The sequence below is a fragment of the Candoia aspera genome, chromosome 1 (assembly GCF_035149785.1).
Source record: "Candoia aspera isolate rCanAsp1 chromosome 1, rCanAsp1.hap2, whole genome shotgun sequence".
NCBI lineage: Eukaryota > Metazoa > Chordata > Lepidosauria > Squamata > Boidae > Candoia > Candoia aspera.
Genome location: NC_086153.1, coordinates 85902567 through 85929334, shown reverse-complemented (window position 1 = coordinate 85929334; position 26768 = coordinate 85902567). Strand labels below are relative to the sequence as shown.

Genomic DNA, 26768 nt, shown 5'->3' with positions numbered 1-26768 from the left:
GCGGCGGCCGTTCAGAATGTCGAGGGCGCGAGGGGGCGGGGGAGCAGTCCCTCCCTCCGGCGGACGCGCAGCGGCAGCAGCTGCTGCTGCGGGAGGAGAGGAGGCGGCGCCTGTGTCGGCGCTGGAGGTTGTGTCCTTCCTAGGAAAACTCCTGTGCGCAGTCGCGGCACTGAAGGCGGCTCTCTACCTGCTTCGCAGAGTCTGTGTAGCGATGGCCTGGAAGTCTGGAGGCGCGAGCCACTCGGAGCTCATCCACAACCTCCGCAGTGAGTATGTGTGCGCGCCCGGCTCAGTGAAGAAAGAAAGGAGTGGGAGGAGGCAGAGGGAGGGGCCAGGGCGCATGCTGCCCATTCTTGAAACCCGACGCCGACATGCACCCTAGCTCCCGGCCCGTTGCTAGGGAGTGACCGCTGGGCTTCGGGTGGCTCTCCGCGGTGCGCGCGGGGGCCGCGCGGGGGGGAGCAAAGAAGCCAACTGTCACTGGGCGACCTCTGGAGACCTAGGCGGGGGCGGCTCTGCGGGGCGAGGATGGAAGGCGCAGTTGTACTCGCCAGCAAGCGGGCGTGTCTTGCTGCGGGGAAAGTCTGTTTTGAGGGCGGCAACTGCCAGCGCTACTGGGCGATCGCTGGGTGGTTCCCTCGACTGCCCGCGAAGCTTCGCTGCCAGGCCCGGCGGTGGGAGTAGCAGCCGGAGCCTCCCTCCCGCAAGCGTTGGTTTCTTTGCTCCTATCGTGGGATTTCTCCTCCTTCGCCCGGAAACAGGGAACGCAAAGAAAGCATCTGGCCTTCAGCTCTTCTTTCTGTATACAGATCTAGGAATCTTTATGACTGCATGTGCCAGGAGGCTGCGCAAACCTAGTTTCCTGAATTCTCAACCGCTGTTAATGCATGCCTCGTAAAAATTGAAGGGTGCCTGGTTGTACATCCTTCAGGCAAATTTAAGTTTTAGTCCATGAGGTTGCTGAGAAAGAAGAAAAGCTTTAAAGTACTTCTCGGAAAGCGTGGCAGTTGGCCTTTCTCTTCCGTCACTCACTCATCATTATACAACATTTAGTCTCTTAGAGTGAGTCTCATCAGCTATTATCATGATCTTCGTTGGCCTGAGCTGCCACCCGTTTCTATTGGGAATAAAAATGTTGCAAGTTGTCCTCTAATAAGAGAGCTGAACAGAATAGGTAATGCAGTAGTGATAAAATTTTATTTGACGAAGTCTAGGATTGTAAATGCATTCTTCCTTATTGTTCAGGGCTTTTTTCAGAGAAAGGGCCATTGGAGAGTGTACCTATAAAGCTAATGGACCTCCAGATCTGCCTTGAAAAAATAGTATTTTGGGGTAATTCCTTATGAAACATTAAAGTTTATGTTTACAAGACAAATGTAACCCTATCAGCCAATTAAGATTCTTGCCCTTCCATTTGGTGAGATTCAGCACAATTAAATTTGGCACAATAATATATGTCCTGTTCATAAGGTTGTCAAAAAATCATTTACAGCAACTCCAGTTGTCTGCTCCTATTTTCATTTGGCCACCAAGCTGGTGGTTTTATTGTCTCATTTGTGAAGATAAACAAATAGGATAGAAATGCAGACAAATAATAGTAAGAACAGAATGAGGCCCTTTGGATGTTATGTTTTATATTGCATCCCACTTCCTAATTGTTTTTAAAAAAAGAGTGCAGTATAATGCTTAAGTAAGGTTTTGGACTAGAACTGGGGAAACCTTAGCCATGGAAACTTTGGGCTACTCACTGTTTCTTAGCCCAGTATATCCCACAAGGATAAAATGAAGGGAGGTCTCTGAGTAAGCCACCTTGAACTCTTGGAGGAAACAAATAATAAAAATTAAACAGTAAGAAAAAAATTACATGTCTAACCTATAAAGTTACACATGCCTAAATTCCTTGAAATTATGACTGCAATTTTAGACTGGTTTGTGGGCAATGCACCAATTTTCATTTGCTTTATTTCTTAATGTAAATAAATTTCATATATAACTTTATTACATAATAGTAAATAAGATGTATGTTTTTCTGTAGAGGAAATATAATTTTGCAACATAAATATAACCATTATTATTGGAAATGTCTGGTTTTACAGAATGTTTTTATTTACCTTTATATGTGATATTTATATTTCTACTTTCAATAAAAATATAAATTGATGACAAAGCTATACATTAAATACATGCTAATCTAATTAAAGCCAATGTAATTAAAATAATGTAAACTGGAATTATAGGGAAAATAAAAACACAGAATTCTAAATTTAGATTTTAATTTAATTTGAAAGCCCTGATGAAGTAAGACTATGCCACTAGTCAAATACAAATAGTTTGCTTGCTAAGATCTAGGTGTAAGACCTTCTAGATCCCACTCCCTGTCTTCTGAAGACTAATATTTTATAGTAGAATATCTGCTTTTAAAGTTGCTGTAATGTAGTTTCCAGAATACAGAAGTAATGGTGGGTATTTTTTTTTACTCTTCCCCTTGATGTTGTCACTAAAGAACGTTCAAACTATCGAACAGTGGCACTCATTTCACATGCCAGTAAGGTAATGCTCAAGATCCTGCAAGGTAGACTTCAGCAGTTCATGGAGCGAGAATTGCCAGACGTACAAGCTGGGTTTAGAAAAGGCAGAGGAACTAGAGACCAAATTGCCAATATCCGCTGGATAATGGAAAAGGCCAGGGAGTTTCAGAAAAACATCTATTTCTGTTTTATTGACTATTCTAAAGCCTTTGACTGTGTGGACCATAACAAATTGTGGCAAGTTCTTAGTGGTATGGGGATACCAAGTCATCTTGTCTGCCTCCTGAAGAATCTGTATAACGACCAAGTAGCAACAGTAAGAACAGACCACGGAACAACAGACTGGTTTAAGATTGGGAAAGGAGTACGGCAGGGCTGTATACTCTCACCCTACCTATTCAACTTGTATGCAGAACACATCATGCGACAAGCTGGGCTTGAGGAATCCAAGGCTGGAGTTAAAATCTCTGGAAGAAACATTAACAATCTCAGATATGCAGATGATACCACTTTGATGGCTGAAAGTGAAGAGGAACTGAGGAGCCTTATGATGAAGGTGAAAGAAGAAAGTGCAAAAGCTGGTTTGCAGCTAAACCTCAAAAAAACCAAGATTATGGCAACCAGTTTGATTGATAACTGGCAAATAGAGGGAGAAAATGTAGAAGCAGTGAAAGACTTTGTATTCCTAGGTGCAAAGATTACTGCAGATGCTGACTGCAGTCAGGAAATCAGAAGACGCTTAATCCTTGGAAGAAGAGCAATGACAAATCTCGATAAAATAGTTAAGAGCAGAGACATCACACTGACAACAAAGGCCCGCATAGTTAAAGCAATGGTGTTCCCTGTAGTAACATATGGCTGCGAGAGCTGGACCATAAGGAAGGCTGAGCGAAAGAAGATCGATGCTTTTGAACTGTGGTGTTGGAGGAAAATTCTGAGAGTGCCTTGGACTGCAAGAAGATCCAACCAGTCCATCCTCCAGGAAATAAAGCCAGACTGCTCACTTGAGGGAATGATATTAAAGGCAAAACTGAAATACTTTGGCCACATCATGAGAAGACAGGACACCCTGGAGAAGATGCTGATGCTAGGGAGAGTGGAGGGCAAAAGGAAGAGGGGCCGACCAAGGGCAAGATGGATGGATGATATTCTAGAGGTGACGGACTCGTCCCTGGGGGAGCTCGGGGTGTTGACGACCGACAGGAAGCTCTGGCGTGGGCTGGTCCATGAAGTCACGAAGAGTCGGAAGCGACTAAACGAATAAACAACAAAAACCTTGATGTTGTAGGAATAAAAGGCTAAAAGTTCTTTTCTAGTTTATTAATGGGGCTTGCAGAGGGAGCAGTTGCTAAAAGGAGCTTCAGATTTGCTTCGGCTTCTCTAGTGAAATAAATACATGAGGCGCTTGCATCAGATTCTAGCATGACATGGTTTGAATTTTATTACCCCATGCTGTTAGTGGTATGTAAGCTTTGCAAGCGTAGTAGTGTTATTTTGCAAATTCTGAATGGCAGTGTAATCTTTAAAAGACTGGTTTAAGAACCTTAAATATAATTTAAAGATTATGGAATCTATTAATTTTGAAGATATTGGTAGTAACCCCAGTGATTAGACAAATCTTCTCATATAAATATGTAGGCAAACAACTTGAGAATTTTTTTATTATTATAATAATAAAATAATAATTTATTATTATTTTATTATAATCCAAGAAGGTATAAAATCCAAGCTGGTGGGAGGGACTCTAGGGTGCAAGCCACCCCCAAGAATGGTTACCCACTTTCCCACCCCAGGTGAGACGGCAGAACCACATCATCAGGGCCTTCCAGAAGGTCAGGAGTGAAGGGGCCTGCCTCACCTCCGGGGGCAAGATGTTCCAGAGGGCGGGGGCCACTGTTTCCTGGTCCCCACCAGATGAAATTCTCTTATGGACAGGGTCCGCAACATGCCCTCTCTGGATGATCAGGTGGGGCGGGCCAATGTAATGGGGATGAGACGGTCCCTCAGGTTTTTTAAAAAAGGAACTGAATATCATTACATAAATATAAATGAATTTTCAAGTCTTCCAACCTATTCACTTCTCACAAAAGGTTAGGAATGTTTACTAAAACGAACAAACCAAAATAATTCTTCCTTTGGTACAGAGTACCAAATTGATAGTAACAACAGTGACTTGGAAGTTGTAGTAAAGATAAAGAACAGTAATATGGATCATATGCTACATAGCTGTGATTGTTGCAGTGTTAGATATTTTTAAAGCAAATCTTTAATGATAGGTGATCATGATACTAGTGAATCTCGGTGATGATTTACTGATTAGAGGGGAGTCTCATTGCAGAAACAAAATTGGTATTATAAATTAATTATTTTAAGAAGAAGCTTCCCTGTGACTGAAGAAAACTTTTCTATTTTTAAAAGAAAGCATGTTTACACATCTCAGTGTGCTGTACCCAACATTTTATAGCTTGGGTCAGTGGAAATGATTTTTATTGTGAATGTGTAGATCAGGTACTGAAGGACATGTCTTGACTAAGATTATAGTGCTGTCTTGTATATGCTGTGTGGCAGAATTGTGTTCTGGGGAGTATGTCATTATCACTCAAATAATAGGTTTGCTCAGTATATGAACATTCTTACTTGTAAACTATTTCATACTAATGTTATACCACATGGGAAGTGTTTCAGATATATAAATAATTATTAGCACAGCCACTAATCTCTGGCTGCTTGTGATCTTTCCTGTGTCATGGGTAGCAGGTCTGTAATTTCTTAATGCTTTTCTTTTCCTGAGCTATTTTTAATGTTTTTTTTTCCTGAGTGGTTTATATTGCACATGGCTGCTATTGCTCCAGCATACTGCTGGCATAACTTCAGACTTAGTGCAATCTGGATGTTCGTGTGAGATATGAAACAAAGATTAATTTGTAGAAGATGGTCCATAGTTCAGTGATAGACCATGTTCTTTGCAGATAAAGTTTTCCATTTCAGTCCCTGTCATAATAGCTTTAAATGTTAGGTAGCAGGTAATGTAAAAGTTCTCTGACATGTATTATAGCAGATAACAATAGACTTAATTAGAATATTAAAAAATCTCATGTTTTAAGTGTTGCAGAAATAATTATTTCCTGAACAATATGGGTCTATAGTTTATAGGAACAAAAGCAAGCTTTTATATATCTTAAGCTGTGGAAGCTAGTCCAAGAAGCAAATATTGCTGGAACCAGTGTGAAGCTGTATTTCCTAAATAAGACATGCATAGCTATTGTACGTAGTTGCAAACATATTTTAAAGGCCACCTCATGTTGCAGCCATATTCAGAAACTTTTCTGTATTTCCTGAAAAGAAATGATGGGTAGCAATTGAAAAATGTTCCATATCAGCAGTTGACTTTTTGAGTAGGGAAGACACCAACATAATTTAATTTTTTTCTTCAGAATATAAATCATTCAAGTTGCTCATATCTTGCTTATTGGGAATGCTGTTGAAACTGTTTTAGTGAATGCTATAATGGGATAGAGACCAATTTATTTATTTGATTTATATGGCCATTCAATTTGTGAAAGCAGCTGTTCTTTGGAAAGCTAAACTGAAAAATTAGTGGTAACAAATTGGATTTACTTGACTTGATATAAGTAAAAACTGTTTTCTTATATTTTGTATTGGTTTTTATATAAAAGCAACATGATTCTTTTGCATTATTTTCTCCTTAACGTTGTATTTATTTCATTTCATTCTTATTGTTTTATGTATTTGAGCTTTGCTCACTTATTAAAATCAATTTTGTATTTCTTTGTATGAGCTCCAGCTGTGTCTGTTACATTTGCAGCTCTCAGGATCTGAGGGCAATATAATGTTCAACCTCCAGAATGTTTCAGCCTCCAGAAAGGCTGAACATATGGAGAAAGCAAGAACAAGGAAATCAAATGGACATCAGAATAGACTGTGCTGGCAAGTGGAATGCACTGTATCAGAATTTTATTCTGGTACAGTGGGGCAGGTATGATGGACAGTTTTAGAGGCTAGGATCAAGCAGTTGCAGTGCTGCTGCAGAAACCTGGCAGCAAACTTCTAAATACAAGTCATTAGGTCAAAAGCAAAGAGTTAAAACTAGGAAGATTTATTAAATTGTTACAGTGTCTTAAAGAACAAATAAAGCTGCAGGTTGAAAAATTGGCAAGCATTGTTCCTCTAAACCATACATTGTTCAGAGGCCAGACACTGTTATTCCAAAAGAACAAATGAAGCTATAGTCCAGAAAAACATTTCACCAACCCTTCTGCTCTGTGTTGCTCTGAATGCAGCTGCAAATCATATGGGGTTTCTGTCAATGTGATGCCTTCAAATATCAATGGCAGATTGACAACAGCAATGAAAACAGTAACTTCTCTGAGAAGTCTGAGGGCCTCACAGATGATTTTGAGGTACCACATATGGACCATGACCTTTTTGATTTATAGTAAAGAACAACTCTGGAAGAACAAGCAAAACTACCAGAAATGGGATCCAGTGAATTTGGTATCTGAGAGGACCATGTTGTTTTTTTCCCATTCTACAACCCCAAATAAGAGAAAGGAAGCAGGCAGCCAGCTGAACTGTTCTTTTTTTACTAGCTGCCTTATGAGAGGAATGTTGATGAATGTCTGTGTGTGTGTATATAAAAAAGTAGCTCACTGCAATATCACCATGGCACAAACCAAAAGGTTTCATGATATTTTTTAAAAACTACTTTCAAAACATTAGAAATTTCTTTTCTATGTTTTATGCATATATTGATGTGAAAACAATTAATAGAATTCTGCTAGCTATATTTTTAAGTGCTATTGTCATGAGTAAGGACAGCTATGATTATAAAAATGTAATTTGCCTAAAATCTACCAGAGGCTTCTTCAGGATAAATGTAATTGTAAATGTATTTTAGCATTTCATATAGTACATAAACGGTGGATGTAGCTGCAATTTTAATGGCATTGTTGATTAACATTGTTCCATTTTGACTAAAAACTTCCTTTTTTTTTTTTCCAGAAAATGGAATAATCAAATCGGATAAAGTATTTGAAGTAATGATTGCAACAGATCGTAGCCATTATGCAAAATGTAACCCGTATATGGATTCTCCTCAGTCAATAGGTATAACCACATGTATTCAATAGGTTTATCTAAATGTTTGATTTTCCTGAGGATTCTGAATCTACTGCCTGTACACTTCAAAAATTTAGCATTTAGAAAAATGCAAAAAAGAAAGCTAAAATTATCAGAGATGTGTTTACTACAAGGAATTGCTAATGGGGAAAAAAAAACAGCTGAGGAGGAACATAACAGAAATTTGTGGCAATTAATATCATAGAGTGGGAATGTTGCAATTTATCTTCCAAATAGTACTGGAGCTCATTTTCCCAGTGAAAAAATTAATTATTTAGAATTCATGCTTCCAAGTGGTTATAAAAACGATGTAGACAAATCTGTGATACTGGATTTGTCAATGGCGCTTGGCCATAATGACCAAATTTAGTCTCTCATGTTCTGGGGCAATATATTTCTGAATGCCAGGAATATATATCAAGGCAAATCATTATCTTCATGTTCTGCTTGTGCATTTTTTCTATTCAGGAATGTTTGTCACTGTTGGAAGTGAGAAGCTGGACAACATGGATTCATAATCTAATAGTGATCAGAAGCTACTTCTCCCACATCTATTCATAAAAGCTTATCTCTTGATTTCTTTGATTTGTGATACAGCTTCTGTATTCTTGGATATTTGCCTTTTGTAACCAAGAGATGGAAATATGGGCTGGATTAACGCATTGCACTTAGCTATAATGTAATTTGTTTGGTTTTGATTTAGTGTGTATAAAGCTAGTCATTCTGATAACTATGGTTTATAATAGCACAGTGTGCAAACCCAAGCAGTTGTGGAGTCAATATAATTAATATGATTACTCTCTACCCATATATTTAATAATTTTCATAATTTAATTATGATAAAAATTATAATTTGGTAACAGTTTGGAGGATATCTAGATTCCCAACTGAAGTGTATGGTTTCAGATGTGGTTGAGTTTGCAATCCTGAAACAAAGGAATAGACTCTCCCAACATTCATGACCTAGTTCGTGAGCAAAACTGTGTTTGGGCAAGACATAATGGTTCAGTGGACTTTATAATGCCCTTAATGGGCTTGATCAGCATACCTCAAGAAGTGCCTTTCCTCATATTCATATTCTCCATTGAGATCTCTGAAGGAGGGTGAATTACAAATGGCCTTTTTTTTTTTTTACATAAAGAACAAAAATTAATGCCTTCTCATACAGAGCCAGAAGCTAATAGAATTCAGAATTATTTTAAGCTAATTGCTCCTTCAAAATCAGGGTGCTATCAGACAAATCCTTTGCTGTACAATAGCCCTCATTACTTCATAACATTTTAGAGGGTCTAGATGCCATCATCTTCAATTTATAGCATCATCTTCAATTTATGTTTTCTTGCTTTTTTTCCTGTTTACTTTTTTAAAAAAAGCTGTTTTTGCTGTATGAATTAGAAAAGAGCGATTGCATTCCTGCATTGCAAGAATCTTTTGTTTCTTTAACTGAGTTATTCAACAAGCCTGTGGTTGAATTCACATATTGTACTAAGTCAAAATGTGGTTTGTTTGGTTTTGGCTTAGTGTAATATATAAACACCAGGGGCACTATGGTTTGTAAACCATTATATATGGCTCAGCCAACTTTGATTTTTTTTTTAAATGATTAAACAAACACATCCAGCATATGAATGAACTTTTCCTTTATTAGTGTTGGCATTTGGTAGTGGTAGATAGTTTATACAGATTTTAAATTTCTTTAATGCTGCAAACACAGGCATTCAAGGTGGGGGCAAATGAAAACACATGCATCATGATGCTTCATAAATGACAAAATGTATATAATTGCATCAAATGTTATGATGCAGTTACATAATCATTTGTGTAATGATGTATGTACTTCTATTTTGATGTCATAATTTGTAATAGATGCCTATGAATAGAAGCAAGTCTGTCTTTCTTTCTTTCTTTCTTTCTTTCTTTCTTTCTTTCTTTCTTTCTTTCTTTCTTTCTTTCTTTCTTTCTTTCTTTCTTTCTTTCTTTCTCAAATTTTTATCACCACCCATCTCCCCCAAGGGGGACTCTGGGCGGTTTACAATAAAATTGGAAGTTAAAACTATAAAGTTTTACTATAAAGTATAGTTTTCTTTCATTTTAAATAATTGGAAAATGCTAATACATGGCCTAAAAATTAATTGTTCCCACTGAGAAAAGTTGAAGTTGCTTCTGTCTTTGTGGTCTCAAATTTCTGCTAGTATCTGAAGCCCATTAATTACCTTTTTATGAAGCTTGATATTTCTCTTGATTGTTGCTGGCTCTTTGCTCTAGAAAACACATTCTTTTTTTATAAATTATCAGTGCTAGAATTTCTTTTAAGCAGCCTGGATTCTTTGCCAAGTATTTATATATTCTTGTCAGGAGAATTGTGCTAGAATATGAATTTTCTGTAAACTTCTGCATCCATACCACTGGCTAGAGTTGGAGCAGGCAGTGGAGCTGGTATAGTAAAGTAATACTTGGGACTAGGAGACCCAGATTCAAATCTACTCAATCATAAAGCTGTGTGATTATTTCTCAGCCTAATATATCTCACCACATAGTTATAATAGCATAAGAGTGGGTGGGTATGTTGAATCTTTCTTTTAATTCCTGAAGAAAAGGAAGGATATAAATGTAATTATAAAAATGAAAATAATATTTTAAAGTTGTATGCATTTAACAGAGAAGAATGGCAGCAATTATGTGTGAAACAGCAAAAAAGCAAAATGTGACATTAAGGCTGGAGTATTTTATGTAATTATTTCAGTCAATCCCACTGAATTTAGTTTTCAGACAAAGCTTATTTAAATCTAATGCAAGTTTTTTATTCCCAGTCAGCATGGTTATTTCTGATCTATTTTTTTCCCTATGAAAAGAAATGGTATATACTAGTTGTGGATCTTAAATAAGCTATTGTTGCAGCTTATTATATAATTTAGTTAGGGGAATTTATTAACCTGCATGCAGATAATGAATAAATGTCAATTTTATCCTTTTTATTTTACCCATAGGGAATTCAAGCAAAATATGAATCACTTAAAAGCCAGTGAAAACAATAGCTAAAATTGTTATTCAATCCACAAAAGGTTTGGTTGAAAAAGGAGGTCTTGATACTTTTTCTGAAGTAATTTCTAATAAATAACACATGGGATCAGTTGCTAAAAATACAAATATTGCTCAAGTGGACTTACTGTGAATACCTTTAAATAAATTATTAAAATCTAGGTGTGTGCACTCTGATAAAATACAGCGAGATGAAATGAAAATAACAGCTATGGAAATAGTGTTACATAATATTTCACTGTAGGAAGTTGAAAAGACATCCCAGAATAATGTAATGGTAAACAGTGTTGTTGCCAAGAAGATAACATGTTCATGTCCATGAAGTCACCAGGAATTGAGCTTGATTCTGAGACTTTATGAATATTTAGCACAAGAAATATCCGTATCATATTTCCCAATCCAGAATCACATTCTCCATTTATATTGGATTTCAGCCCACATCCTAATCATCATGGCCACTGCTTATTCTGTCTGGTGATTATGGGAATAGATTAGCACACCTGAAAGCTACCAGGTTGGAGCAAGTTGCGCTAGTTACAATAATTTTATTATTGGCTAGCAGTACCATGCTATTTTTCTGTGAATAATTATAATTGAATATATTTTCTATTTATATTTCTCTTCAGATTTGTCCTTTCCTGCTCATTTAGTCACATGATATCTGGCTGATATATATCTGCTACCAGATTCTGTGTACATGAATATGCTTGGTATTACTCAGACAATTTTTCTTTGCCTTGTAGGATTTCAAGCTACAATCAGTGCTCCACATATGGTAAGTGTTAGGTTTCTAATCCACTGCAATTCCATATTTTAAGTCTTGTCTCCTCATTTTTTAACTGCCAGTTTATTGTTCTTAAAATAATGAAAGTCTTATGATAACCTTAAAGATGGATAGATTTAATATTAGAATGTAATCTATGTGTTAGTCTTCTAAATTCCACAAGTCAATTCATTTCAGCACAAATGAAAACATTTTGTGAGTAGCATGTTCTTTGACCTGGTTTGGAAAGCATTTACAAATGTAGTTGATGGCAGTGTGTCTTTTTCTGTAACCTGCCTGCTTCTTTTCCATTATGTCATCCTGTTCCTCATTCACATCTCAGTTCCCTAAAATTAAAAACGTCTTTTGTGCTTCTAAGCAGACAGCATCTAGTGATACCAGCCAAAAGGCATTGTGCAGTTATTCCATTGTTCCTCAACAAATTTTCTATAGTTTTTAAAAAAGAAAATAGAAGAAACTATAGGAAAACATTAAATGAGAAAAATAGAAGACATCATCTGAAACTATTTGTAAAATTACATGGACGAGACAGGTTGACAATAAAAGTATAGTCTGGAAATAACACCTTTTAAATTTCACCAGTGTTTTTTTTAAAATAAGTATTACTACTTTGTGCATTAATGAAGTTCATGTAGCTGTCTTGAAAGAAAATACAGGTAGTCCTTGGGTATGTCCATTCAGTGACTGTTCCAAGTTACGATGGCACTGAAAAAAATGGACTTATGGCCAGTTCTCGCACTTATGACTGTTGTACTGTTCCCCACGGTCACATGTTCAAAATTCAGGCGCATGGCAACCGGCCCACATTTACGACCATCACAATGTCCTGTGGTCATGTTCTCCTGCCCTGCACAAACTGCCTCCACTTCAACTCCCCTCACCTGCCTATCTCCCCCCATCTCTGCCCTTTTGGCTGCCCTGCATAGCATGGCCGAAATGAAGAGGCTACTGTATTCCACCACTGCCGCCACCCCCAGCTTATCTTTGTTGTCTTCACAACACCCCCACCAGCCGCTGGGCTCCTGGCGGGCCTGCTCCACTTCAGCAGTCTCCGCCTGCTGCTGGCCAGGAGAGCTCTGCATGCTCTGTGCATTCCTGCCCCACACAAAGAAGTTCCTCCGCTGCCCCGCACGAAGGAGAGAGCCCCATCGGGAAGGGAAGGGGTCAGGGCCACAAGTCCTCTGCACAGTGTGGGGTGATCCTCCTGCTGGGCAGCGAGGCAGGGATGTTCTGTCAGCCATGCTGTGCAGGGCGCCCTTGTCAAGCCCTCCCCCTCAGGTGCCTTGCCACACAGGAAGCCCTTGGCCAAGTAGTGCCTGTAGCAGGGCAGCACTGCCTCTGAGCACAGGCAGGGCCCCATATCACTGTTCAGGCGCAGTAGGGGGCAGGAGGTCATGCTCAACAGGCATGGAGGTGAGGGGCTGTTCAGCTGCTGCTCCCTCCACTGCCCAAAACCCTCCTGGTGAAGCACCGGCTCAGCCACAGGCTTGTGAGGCTCGTCTGGCCCTGGTCCACGCACTTGCCAGCAAAGTTAGTGCTCCTGATTTTCTCTTTTTAATGACAAGATGGGAAGATATGGGGAGTGTCTTTAAAAACTAACTTCTTCTTATAAAGACCTGAAGAAATCTATAATCTTCAAAATATGGTTATTGCTAGTGTTCACAAAAAAGAGAGCTTTATTTTTGGAAACACCTATGACTTCCTTTACAAGTGTCTTGTGTGTAAGAAGCCATAGTTGCTTTTGTTTATTGGCTTAATTCTGTTGCTGTTCTAAGCAGTCAAAGCTAGAGCTGTTATATGTGAGTATCAGCTTCATTACCAGCCATGAGCAGCTCATCAGCTATACCTGCTTACAGGCAAAGCTGGCAAGTACATTCATCTATCAGACAGTCCTAAAGTATGATATTCTTTGAGACTGAGAAGATCACTTTGTTCTCTTCCTGTTTTTCTTTGCCTGGTGCTTGGCTTTTCAAGTGACACTCTAATATTCTGTGTGTCATTTGTTCTCAATCATGGACTTGGGGTACTTGTATAGTGCTGGTGCTGTCAGTGAAAAGGCATTGTGCAGTTGTCCCAAGCTTTGCAGATTTGGTTTGTTTTTATTAAAAAATGATGGGAGAAATGGTGGGAAAATAACTTATCCCCCCAAAGTTAAAATTGAATTAGTGGCTCTGGGCACTTGCACAATATGATTGTCTTCTGGAAATGCTCTAAATTGATGGGGGTTTTGTTTGTTTGTTTGTTTTGTTTTAAGCTTTCTTTAGAACATTTTTTCTATCCCCAGGTTCATTCCGCTTTGGTATTTTGTAAGCTTATAGATGCATATTGGGTAGCTTTATATGGTGAGGGGAAGGAGATTTTAGAATTATTCTTTTCTTTCGGTAGGCAAACAAGAGTACACATTTCTGATGTAGCAGTACAACCCTGAACTTATATTTGATGTACCTTTTAAAATGCATTTACTTAATTGACAACTGAATTTTATTTGTTTGCCTTGAAATTTTAGCGTAGAAACTATAAAATTATATCCATCTGCCTGCTTCAGTTCAAATGCTGTTTTTTTGCGCGGGGGGGGCATTTTAAAAAGAATTACGTACTTTGAAATTTTTATAAAAACAGATTTTATAGTGAGCAAAATCAAAAATAAAATAGTTTTTTTTCTCCTTTTGGTTAGCATGCATATGCTCTAGAACTTCTATATGAACAATTACACGAAGGAGCCAAAGCCCTTGATGTAGGATCTGGAAGTGGTATTCTTACTTCATGCTTTGCCCGGATGGTGAGAGATTGATTTTATCAAATAAATGAAATGTTTTGCTTTTGTTAGTCAATAGATTAATTACACTATGTTTTAATTTTTTAGATCTTAAGAAAACAGTTTCAAGCGTTCAGTTTTTAAAAATGTGAATATTCCTTTATACTCATAAAACACTTTCGCACTTTGACTAGCTGCACCCAAGTTATCTTGTCTACAGAATATTGCCATATACTTCAAGAACGTGCATGAAGCTGGAATAGCTAAAACCAGCTAATTGACTTTTTTAAAAAAAAATATTAATCTCACCTAATAGTTGAAGTTTTTGAAGGAGGGAAAAATCCTGAAAAATATATAGTAGGAAATTCCAAATAATTTATGCACTAATTTAATAATTTAAGTGGTACCTAGTATTTCATTCAGAACATTTCAGAACTAGAAAGCAAGTAGGCATTTGAGGGTGCTGTCTAGTACATTGTAAAGCATGCAACACCTGTTCATTGCCTGTGACAGTAATCTTTAGATTTGGAAACTGCCTTCAACTACAACTATAACTAGCAACATTTATTTTTAGTAATAATTTCAAATGTTTAATTTTACCTAGTCTTTCTTTTGTTTTTTTTTCTCTAGTAAAAACATAAGAATTGTTTCTTTTAACAGTTGAAGCCAACTGGTACCTTTTTCACACCTTTTCATTGGGTCTCTGTGTGGAGGCAAGGAAGGCGAGTGACAGCTTGTGCATGATGACATCATACAAATGCGATTACTGGAATCATATGTGACAAAAATACATAATTGTGGCACTTGCCTGATGTCATCGCATGTGTTATTTTGACATCATCTCAATTTATTATAGACCCCACTGGCATTTCTTAAAAAAACCCCAACAGCAACCAAAAACAGGCATGTCACTGGTATAACCCCTTCCAATGTAGAAGCTGTTACTAGAAAACCAGTGCTATATAGTTTACTGTGTATTTCATTTCAGAAGGCAACATGAAAACAAAGAAAACACTTTGTATCTGTGATGGAATGTGAGGGTGACCTTGGGGAACAGAGGGAAGAGATGCTGCTGAGGGAATGATCAGATTAAAGGGAAGGGAGTCCGAGAGAGGGTAACGGTCTAAAGAAGAAACTTTGGAAAGACCCGCCCTGACCGCTCAAGCAATAAACAGGGAAGGCGGGAGATCTGTACTTTCAGACTTGCAAGATTGTTGTCAGCCCTCCCAGGTAAACCAGACAGGAAACATGACCAGGTGAACTAATTCTACTTTATTGTAAGGCTACATTAACAGAATCTTGCAATCTGAAAGTACAGATCTCCCGCCTTCCCTGTTTTTCTCTTGAGCGGTCAGGGCGGATCTTTCCTAAGTTTCTTCTTTAGACCGTTACCCTCTCTCAGACTCCCTTTCTGTTTATCTGAAAGTTCCCCAGGCTAAATATACAAAATCTCTTCCCTTTGTTCTCCTAGGTTGCCCTCACATTCCATCACGGTATCTAACAAAATAACCCATTCATGCATTTCACAACAGAACTTCCAATGTATTCTATCCCAAGTGTGATGCCTTGAGATATGCATACATTCTAATATGAAAAGAAATTGTAATTGGCAACATATTTTATCAGTATGAATAATAATCCTCTTGATTTATTCCTCTTGATTTTGTTTCAGGTTGGTCCCAGAGGACGAGTTGTAGGAATTGATCATATCAAAGAATTAGTTGATGACTCAATAAATAATGTCAAAAAGGATGATCCTCTATTGCTGTCTTCAGGAAGAGTGAAACTAATTGGTAAGTACTGGAGAATATTACAAAGAAATAAATACAGATTATATTGCATAGTGCAGAATTTAAAGTTTGTGTTTATAAATTAGATTTCATTATCCTGTTCTTTCTTTTTTTTAATTAAATGTATTTATATAGCTGCCTGATCAGAATATACTCAGGATGGCATACAGATAAAAAACAAAATATAAGAATATAGGAATGTTAACAAAAATTAAAAAACAGAATATAAGAATATAGGAATGTTAACAAAAATTAAAAAACAGAAATAAACATTATCACACACAAGGCAACTATACACAGTTCAGAAAAGCCAGAGTAACCAATGAGAATAACACCTCCTGACTCAATGGCCAGCGGCGGCAGCAGAGTGGAATTTGTGAGAAATGCTCTTCCATAAGGCAGACATAGTGACAGAGAAGGCACAGAAAAGACACATCTCCTAGGTCCTTCCAAATGACACTATTTAAGCAATGGGACCCTATTATTTACCTACTCTAGAATGGCCAAAGCAGTTGAAATGAATCTGGATAACCACATTTCAAAGATTGTGAAGTTAAATAGCAATGACCTGTTGAGCACTTTGTCAAAGAGAACTGTTAGCAAACAGTCATTTATGAACTTCTGGGGCCTCCAGATCTGTCTATTATATCTTGACAAGCACTTGAAAACCCTCTTTTTCACAAATACTTAGTTAATAGGTACTTGAACCAGCTTGTTTATTCCTTCTGGCTAATGTGAGCTAAAAGGGATAAGGACAGGGCATACAGATTGTAAGCTGTGTTTATCCATGAAACTTATCCATATGATCTTAGGAAAGCACATTGTGCTAGAACCATTTATACCATGTTATTCTCCAACCTTATTCATTTTCACTATGAATTCCAGTTGGAATACTATCAAAATTTAAATGGCTGGTTTTTTTTTTTACTATCTTTGAAGTTTCATGTCAGCTAATTTTGACATTCCATAAATGTTTAATAATTTAGCTAGAAATTCAGTGATACTGTAAATTCAGTGCTTTGACTGTAACATTAAATTCTTTGTCCCATTTTTCCTGCAGTGGGGGATGGAAGATTGGGATATCCAGAAGAAGCTCCATATGATGCTATTCATGTTGGAGCTGCTGCACCTGTTGTACCACAAGCAGTAAGTGTGTGTGTGTGTGTTACATGTACTTTGCATCAAATCTCTTTTGAATGAAAAGGGTTAAGAATTTGCTTAGGCATGGTTTAAATACGCATTTTAATTGTGTTCTTAATAGCAGAAACATATTGCAGAGATGGAAATCACTTAATTAGGTATTATAAACTTACTAAATCATGTTGCTTGAATTTGAGGCTATAATGTGTTTGAGTTTAAAAAGCTTTTAGCAGCCCAGGCCCAAATCCTGTTCATTTTTATGTAGGTTCATGAATAAGGTGAAGATTCTACAAGTTACTTCCTACTTCCTTTCCTTTTTTCATGTTTCCAAATGTACATTTCAACTATGATGGAGGTAAAGAATAGAGAGGAGTTGAGTTGTTCTTCTAATCTTATTAGGCCTGAAAACTATGACAGTCAATTTTGCAGTGCAGTAATAGAGGAAGTGTTTTACAGTTCTATAACTATATTGCAAGATTGTTGCTTTTATACATTGTGCTGTTAATATACATTTGTTTTCATTTATAGCTTATAGATCAATTAAAACCTGGTGGAAGGTTAATATTACCTGTTGGTCCTGCTGGAGGAAACCAGATGCTGGAACAATATGATAAGCTAGAAGATGGCAGTGTCAAAATGAAGCCTCTGATGGGAGTGATATATGTGCCTTTAACAGATAAGGACAAGCAATGGTCCAGGTGGAAGTGATTTTCAGTTCAACTTTCTTCCTCCACGTACTTGCATATACAAGGTGAAAGGGTCTTGATTCTTAAGAGGGTAGCTTGCTACTGCATCATTTGCTGTCACTGCTGCTTTCTGCTTGACTATGTGTTGGAAGGAGAATCTTGCATCGCTGCATCACCATGCAGTTTTTTAATGCGCAACATTAAAAGGTGGAAAACAAGAATTGCATGGATTGCATGTTATTTCAGTATAATTTATTATTTCTTTAAATTCTGAGTATAAGCTAAGTAATAATCTCCATTGCTTAAAGGTATTCCCTAAATTTAAAGCCCTTTGTACTTCTTAGATTTGATTTCAACAGAGAGAGGGAAAAAAATGTGGAGTGGGCTTTGGTAACCTCAGTGGTTCAGAAAATAATTAACTTAATTTCTTTCCCAGTCATAAAAAAAATGAAACATAGTTTAGAAACCTAGAGGAAGCAACCAAATGATATATTCTAATTTAACTTGACAGGTTTTAGAGAAGTATGTTGTGCGTACAAAAGTTGCTAAGCCAAATTCTTTGTATTTGCAAGTATCAGAATATTTTTTTCTTTGAAGTGTGGTAAATTTTGTTAGATTTTCTTCAATCTGACAGTTCTTCCTGTTCAACCAGTTATTTTTAAATAACTCATATGATTTGTCCAAGCTTGCTAATTACCCAGTAATACAGAGCAGACATAAGGGTAGTCAGCATTAAACACTTCCCAGTCATTAGTATACAGATAAGTAAACCAGCAGTCTCACGTTGCTTCTGGCATAGAAATGATACAACATTGACTTTTGTACCAGTTGTAAAATGCCTATGCCCAATGAATTCTTGAAATGTGTAGTAATTTGATGGTGGAATTTACTAAAATTTTAGCATTTGTAAATACTAAACATATTACATATTACATGATAGAAATGGCCTTGCAGCTGTATATAGCTCTACTGTAGATATCTGTCTTCTATGAAGGCTCACTGTTTTATAAATGAGCATGACTGAATTTACAGCCTACCAAAAGTTTGTACAAAAATAATATTTCATATACAGATATCTAAATTCTGTGGAGCAAATTATTGTACTGTAATGCCACTGCATAAAGATATATTCATATCCCATGCTTAAAGCTACAACACAGAGTTGAGGAGAATCTTGTGACAGCAGTGGAAGACCACTAATATAGTATTGGATTCCATCCTCATTGATGTGTATTGGTCCTTCCATACTTTTATAACTAGTGCAGGCTTGTAATATTTATTTCAAAGCTTAGCACTTGCCTAATTCCTTTTCATAAGCAGTTACTTCTAAGTATATTTTTTCTCATTGTTACTATAATTGATTCTCTGTATGATGGGGGAAGGGGACAAGTCTATACACATCTATTTTAGGCAACATGAGTGCTTTGCTTCGTTATAAATATGCACTGGTGACAGATGGTGCTCTCATTTGTCCTTCTACTCACAGTTGCATATCTGCTTATAACCTCATGATTCATTAGGCATGAATAGGCATTCTTGAAATACTCTATTGTGGCTTGGAACAGTAGCTAATAAGGGGGAAAATATGGAAAAAGAGAGATGGTGAATCTCTAATCACTGATATAGTTAAATGGGAGATTGTTCTCTAATCTCTTTACAGACAAAATTATTACTTTATTTTATGTAATTGTGAAAGGGGACTAAGGAAAGCTTTTCTGAGTCATATAATAGAAATATCTCATTTCCATGAAACCTTTATTCTTGAAGTAGAATCTTTTTAGCTTATTTACAGTCAGGACCAGAAATATTGGAACAAGGGTAACTATTTTGGCATTTGGCCTCTGTACACCACCACACTGAAGTTGAAAGGAAACTCACCCAGATGGGAGTGAAGTCAGGATTTTCAGCTGTAATTCAAGGGATTTGACAAAAGTGGGGCGCTAACCATTCAAGAAGTACAGCCAGTGGCATACACCCCCCCCATACAGAGGCCAAATGCCAAAACAGTTATCCTTGTTCCAATATTTCTGGTCCTGACTGTAGCTTATTGAAAACTTACAGAAAGTCCAAGTTGAAGTTAAGTTTTAAAATGCTTCTAGATAACCATCTGGAGATGATTAAATTATAAAAATATTACAACATCCGTTAATTCAAATATTGTTTAAAGAACTTGGAAACCAAGCAATTGGAAGAAGATCCATTTACAGAATATCAGTTCATACTATGGAAGAAAAAGCTACCAACCAATGTAGTGAAGAAAATGGAGTAACTTTAATGTGTCATGAAAGTATTTGACTATGGCATGGGTAAGCTGGTCAGCAGATTGTTTATATTTCTCTTAATCTCCAGTAATCAGCTTCATGCCATGTATATGCTCAAAGCTTTGTCACAAGATCAACTAGGTTTGGACCAGTCCACATACTAATTTCTCCAGTATTCTAGTTTGGGGTGGGCAGTCTGGTGACATTCAGATGTTCTGGGCTGTAACTTTCAGAAGACCAGCTAGCAAAGCCATGGGGAGGTATTACAGAAATAGTAGCCCAAAACATGTACATAGTATCAGGTTGCCTTTACCTGTTCCAGTTTGATGGTGCATTCATTAGTCATCAAGTAGTTTGGAATGACCTCACAAACTTGAAACATACATTTGTTTACCAGATTCACCGTAAACCTTTAAACATTCTAATTGAACCACAGCAAAGAGAATTTGAAGAAATCATATGTATTTTATGTTTTTCAGCTTCTGAATTATATGTTGCTTATGCAAAGCAAAACAACCTATTGCATATGACGTAACTAAGAAATACTAATTTCCACAGAACCATGACTGCAAGTTAACAACATCAAATCCACAATCCTTCCTGCTGTTCTTGCTTTATCTTACCCATGTTGCTTTTTCTCTGATAGCATTCATCACCCTTTATGTTGCATCTATCTCTCTCCGTCTTCTTTCCTTTTTGTCCTGGAATTTGAACCTGGAATTTCCACATATTCTATCATTTAGGACTGCTGCCCTTTTCTCTTCATTGTACCTCCATCTGTATCTATAATAAATGCCTATGAATTACACATCAGCCATATGAGAGCTGATTCACAGCTGAAATCTAAGGGTGCTTGGGAAAGAATCTCATGCAATTTTGAGAAATTAGAACTATAACTTTATACCCACTTTCCTGAGAGTGAGTGCTGTTAGATTCAATGGACTGGATCCAGACTTTGCTTCCACCTGTAGAAGAGGATTTGTTTTTCCTTTAGGTACTTGATGCGTTCTGAATGTCTTTTCTAAAGTATATTCAGGAGTGGATGTTCATGCTTTGGGGAAGGGGATCAGCAAAAAATGCGTCTTCCTTTTGTCAGTGATCTTTCTGTAAGACCAATTGCCTCTAATAGGTAGAAGAAGCCTTTTATTTGACAGATCACAACTCTAAATCCAGCCCTTTGGGATTTACTCCTGAGTAGATTCAGATATAAATTGCATTATTGTTTCTTACTTGGGTCTTCAGTAGCATCCCAGATTATTCCTTATGACAGCAGCAGATTTTGTCTACTGACTTTCAGTGTTATTTCTATATAAATGTAAAAACTGCCCAAATCTCATATCATTATTGTTGTGTTTTATGTTTTGAGACAGAGGTCATTTTTAAAAAGTTAAACTTTTTATTTTGGCCCCCTATGACATTGTATGAACTTATCCAATGGTGTCCACCACTCAAAAAATTGTGATCCCTATTTTATGTGAATTTGGGAAAGACAAAAATTCCTGAAATTGGAAGGTGGGTAGTATGGAATCTGGAGCAAATAAAAGTATCTGTCTACTGAGTGTAATTTTGTTCTATATGTACTGCATTGTGTGTATTTCAGAATTGATTTAGATCCCATGCAAGAGCATGTACAGTACCTTTGCACTTCATTGATTAAAGCTGATGTGATCCTTCAGTCCTTTGTAACACAATAACTGTTTAGGATGTGGGTTTCTCATGTTTCCATGCCCGTTCAGTTATCTTTTGGTTCAGTTCTGCATGCTGCTATTCTGTACTAGTATACTGTACTTGCAAGTATAAGCATGTTGGGTTGAGGGGTATATGTATGTGTGTGTGCATATATGTAGATGTACACACACACACACTCACATATATTGTCTGTGTTAGTTGGTTCTGTGGGTTATTTTACATGTTTGGTATTGGGGCCTAAAACTGAGTAATCATGTATTGAATTTATACCCTGAGAAGTCTTAAAGGCAGTAATAGTACAAAATCAAGTGAACGTTTTCTGTCACTATCCCATTTTTAAATGGTGTTTAACCTCTCTTACTAGAGAAGCTGCACATACTTGTTTTCAAGTATATTGGTAATATACAGTAGTTGTTATTGAAACTGGACTGAGACTTTATATTTGAATAAGAAAGCCATGTTGCAAATTTAATCATTGGAGTGCATGCGGTGTAACTGGCCAGTTGCTTTGAAGCCCTTGTCCTTCTGCCAATAAGTGGCACCAAAGGTGTTTGTAGCAGAGGGCAAGTAACATTTCAAATCTACTCAGAGTGGCTGCAGTTAGGACTAACATTCTCAATTCTCAGTACAGAAACATTGGGCCATGTTAATGAATAATTTGCTTTTGACAAGCAGTCCTATTTTACATTATTTAAAGCATTCAGAAGCAGTAGAAATAGGGGGGGAGGAATAACCTTTTTTCTTGCTGCTTTTCTGATTCTTCCTTCTCCACATAAAATCTAATTCATCTTACAATAGTCTTCATTTGTGCAGGCCAAGTTTCTCTAGAGGGAGATCCTTTTACCAAAACTGCAGTAAAATTTTGAACTCAGGTTTCACATTTTGCAGACTTTTGTACAGGTATCGAGTAATTGGACCATAGTTGCAAGTGAATCTCTACTGTAAATGGTCTGCAGATAGCTACAGCATACATGTCTTCAGAAAAATAAAGGTAGCCACATAGTTTTTAAAATTGATGGCATTTTTACTGACATTTCCGTTAAGTATTTGAAGGGATAGGGACTTGTATTTCATTTAAAAATCATATTTTGCTTTGTTTAATGTGACTATTAATTTGATGCTGACCTTTTGGTTCAGTATATGAATCATAATTTTTCAGCATCTGAAAGTGAGTTGAATTTTAAGGAGTATATGTGAAAACTAGACTTAAAATTTTTGTTTTCTTTTTGCAGGGATGAAATGTAAAAGCTACAACATCTGATCCAAACATAGTGTTAACAGTGGACTGCTCATCTCCAATTCTTAAAAGCTTTTTCCAAACCAACAGCATTGTGGCTTGTTTTGGACCGTGTTACACTGTTATCAGCATGGAAAAGTGGTTTTTTTTTTTTTTAATTTTGTAGAGATTTAATGCAAATCTGATAATGAACTGATGAAAAAAAATTAAATCGGGGCAAATTGTTTCCTTTTAATATGCCCTTATTTTCACCTGTTTAAGGAAGTGATATATGTCTGCAGATGTGCAGATATACCTGCAATTTATCTCCTTTTATTTTTTGATTCGGAAACTTTGAACATTTCAGCTCTGGTGTTTGTTCATCAAACTGCTTATCTGCATTTTCTTATGCTATCTGCACACTTAAGATTTGTGTTCAGCTGACTCCTAGATCCTACTAAAATGAGATGAATTTCTTCAAAGCTGTCAACGTGGTATTATAGACTAGCATGTAGCATATACAATCAGCTGCTTTTCTTCCCATTGATGAAATCAGACATCATGTATATACACTTGAAAGCATCAACAATGATAACATTTATTTTATGTTGCTGTTCAGGATGGACATAACTGACATAGTTCCTCTCCTTTCCTTGTAGCATAGCTAAGAGATTCATAGCTGAGTATTATTTCTAGCTGATTCACAGACTTGAAGTACCTGAGTGTAATACAACAAATACTGTGTAAGTTATGTCCTAATCATTGAACAGTTACGCAGTACTGCTTCGCCAAATAAAAGCAAAAGCAAAAAGGTGTGGCAAATAATGTTTTCAATAGAGATGGTCCTGGGTAGTTGAGAGGTTGCTGAAAATACTTCTACCAATAGTTCACTTTTCCCAGTATAGAAGTTCTCCAAGGTGCTCATCTTGCATTGGAAAAACATGTTCAGTTATCCTATTACACTGATCACTAAACCAGCTTCAGAGTTTCTGCAGTGTCCCAGAAGACACCTGCAAATATTACAAAGAATGAAAAAAACCAAGCCCACCAACCTTTAACAGATGCTACCGGGATAGAAGTGTGTGCTCTATATTCAACTGTTATTCCATATGATAGTAATGTCAATTATATTGATGAATAAGCCTGTACATTTCTAAAACAATTTCTGAAGAGTTTTTTTTCTGTTTAGTTCGAGGAAAAATGAATATATACACTTACCATACAACACAAGCCCATTGATTCTGATTTTAAAAGCAATTCAAGTTTACTCCATCTTCATAGGAGTATGGTGCCATTTGAAAAACAAATATGTTAATTCACCAAATATTTCAATTTAAAGTCTTAGTACCGTATCACTGCTGTTGTAATTGGGAAGCCAATTTTAGTGTTTTGCCTTGGACAAAATTATTTATTTAGGGGTTGAATAGAATAACTTTGAGATGAACAAGGATAACACGTCTGAGAGATGCAAATTCTGCTCTTTCCCTAACTAAATAAATATTCTCCCTCATTATTTTCGTTATCACCAATTAGGATTACAGAAACAATATTGTATTTGAACACCCCAGTGACTTTTTAGAAATAGTTTTGTACATATAATTTATCAGTTCAACAGTTGATTTGCTCCCATTTAACTGTTGTGATTTATGAAGCCATTGAACATTTATAGTCAAATATATAGGGTAGTGAAAAGTAACATGAAATATTTTGGGAGTAGCATCCATTGTACAAATTTTCTAGAACTATTCCTGTATATAATGCATTAACCCTAATTAAATAAATATTTAATAGTTATAGAGGAGTCAACTTTAAAATGTTACTTGAATTGTTGAAATTATGACTGTATGGCCTTTATAAAACATGAGGTAATACAGATTTGGGGAGGTGGATAGGTTCAAGAAAAACACAGATTTTAAATTTTAAAGAATTGTTCATGTTGTTAAGCAGTTCTGAGAAGAAATCTGCTGTGGCCAGTCAGAAATACTCTGGAGGGGGAAAAAAATACTCTGAGGGAAATAGAGAACTAATTGTTTTCCAGATAATATGAATCATTGTGCAAAATGTTGAGATCTGGAGATGAATATACTGGCATTATTGTGTCTATAAGCACTGCTCATCATGTTTTGGTGTTTAATCCTCAGCCTTCAATTAGTGGCACGTGTAAAGCATCAGAAAACAGAAGAGGAGGGACTCTCCATTTCATACAGTTCTACTAAGTTCTTTTGTGCTGTATGTGAAAATAGAAAAAAATATTTTTTAGGCAAACCAGTCTTCATTATATAAGATCTTTCTGCTTCAGGTCTACTTAAATTGACTTAAAAAGAGTTCTTGTTTTATCAGTGATATGCTGTGTGTAATGGCTTCTTATTTTTCTACTGTTCTGCAAAAATTTTGAAGCAAAGTACAGCATAATTTGACCAAGTATTGAATGTAAGGAGAGCTGACATGAGGAAAGACAGTGAATCTTAATACTGAAATGGAGGACATCTTTGAAAAAAGCAGAAACTGGGATGAGATATTGAGCAATGTACAACACAGCCTTACACTATCTTGTGCAGGTATCGGACAATAAAAATAGTAGAAGAGGATTTTATCTTATAATGGTAGCTTTTCCATGTTAGGTTTTAACTAAATAAAGATAAGGATATGGGCATGTCAGAATACCTTTTGATGATTCTGACTCTCCATTTTATCCAAATACCTGTACCTCCTCCATTCGTGCTCCAGTCCACTGGAGGTGAATTGGAAAGCTCACCTTTTTATTACTTAAGGAAAGATACTGCTTTTAGAGCTCAACAGCACTTTGTATTTGAAGAGGAACAAGATGCTTCAGAGCACATAAAGGCATTCATGTAATATCTGTTGGCAACTCTTCAAAGCAGCTGTGACTTTTCCTGGAATTGTGCAATTGCCCTTCATAACTGCAGTGCAATCCTGGAAAAAGACACATTTAGTTTAAAGTATTGTCAGCAAGCGCTATGTGCAGGCCTGTGCACACTTAAAAGATGTTTTTTCCCTTTGAATCTGAAATACTTTACAACCCTAATTACTTAGGGAGGAGCTGTCATGTTTAATGTTGGCTTTAACTATCTCTGAGCCCAGATGAATCAGCTAGTTTTTCAAAAATACAGAAGCAGTCTCCTTTTTATTAAATGCTGGAAATTAATTGATAAAAGTTCTCAAGAAGTTGAAGCTAGATATCATGCAAGGTATTATGACTAAAATAGATTTATTTATTACGTTTTTCAGCTCAGCATCTGTAATATGTTCATTAAAATAAGACATATCAAATACCTGAATGTCTTTCCTGAACTGATTTGTACCTGGTCCCTCAGATTATAACATATTTATACTGTTCAGTGAAGAGGAAAGATAGCTTACAATAACTGATACACAGAATAAATGCTTTACAATATATGCTTACAGCCAAGTCATACTTTCAGTCCTTTAGACAATTGGATGAACTTTTTAACTGATGAAGCTTTAGAATTTTGCTACGAGGGTCCAATAACCATGACTCTTTAAAGCTTTGTGAAAAGTTCACTGGTTGAAACTGCAAGAAAGGTGTTGCTAAATTTATTATCTGATCATCTTCTGTGTGACAGTTAACAGAGTCCTGAGGTTTTAACATTGTCGGTACTACAGACTTCAGGTATATTACATTTTTTGGGTTGACAGAAGTAACACTCCCTACAACTGAATAACTACATAGTAGGGAACAGTTTCAGCTACTTATCCAAA

General features: G+C 36.7%; 2 protein-coding genes across 2 annotated transcripts in view; one reads left to right on the top strand and one right to left on the bottom strand.

The window, feature by feature from the left end:
• NUP43 (nucleoporin 43) overlaps positions 1–26768 on the bottom strand; it is a 361785-nt gene that overhangs the window by 11230 nt on the left and 323787 nt on the right. The window lies entirely within an intron of this gene.
• PCMT1 (protein-L-isoaspartate (D-aspartate) O-methyltransferase) lies at positions 2–26320 on the top strand. The gene is made up of 8 exons (XM_063308679.1): positions 2–266; positions 7551–7655; positions 11450–11481; positions 14165–14269; positions 15918–16038; positions 17096–17181; positions 17704–17926; positions 23044–26320. Exons 1-7 carry the CDS (start codon positions 17–19, stop codon positions 17881–17883), a joined length of 879 nt encoding a protein of 292 aa, XP_063164749.1. The 5' UTR covers positions 2–16; the 3' UTR covers positions 17884–17926; positions 23044–26320.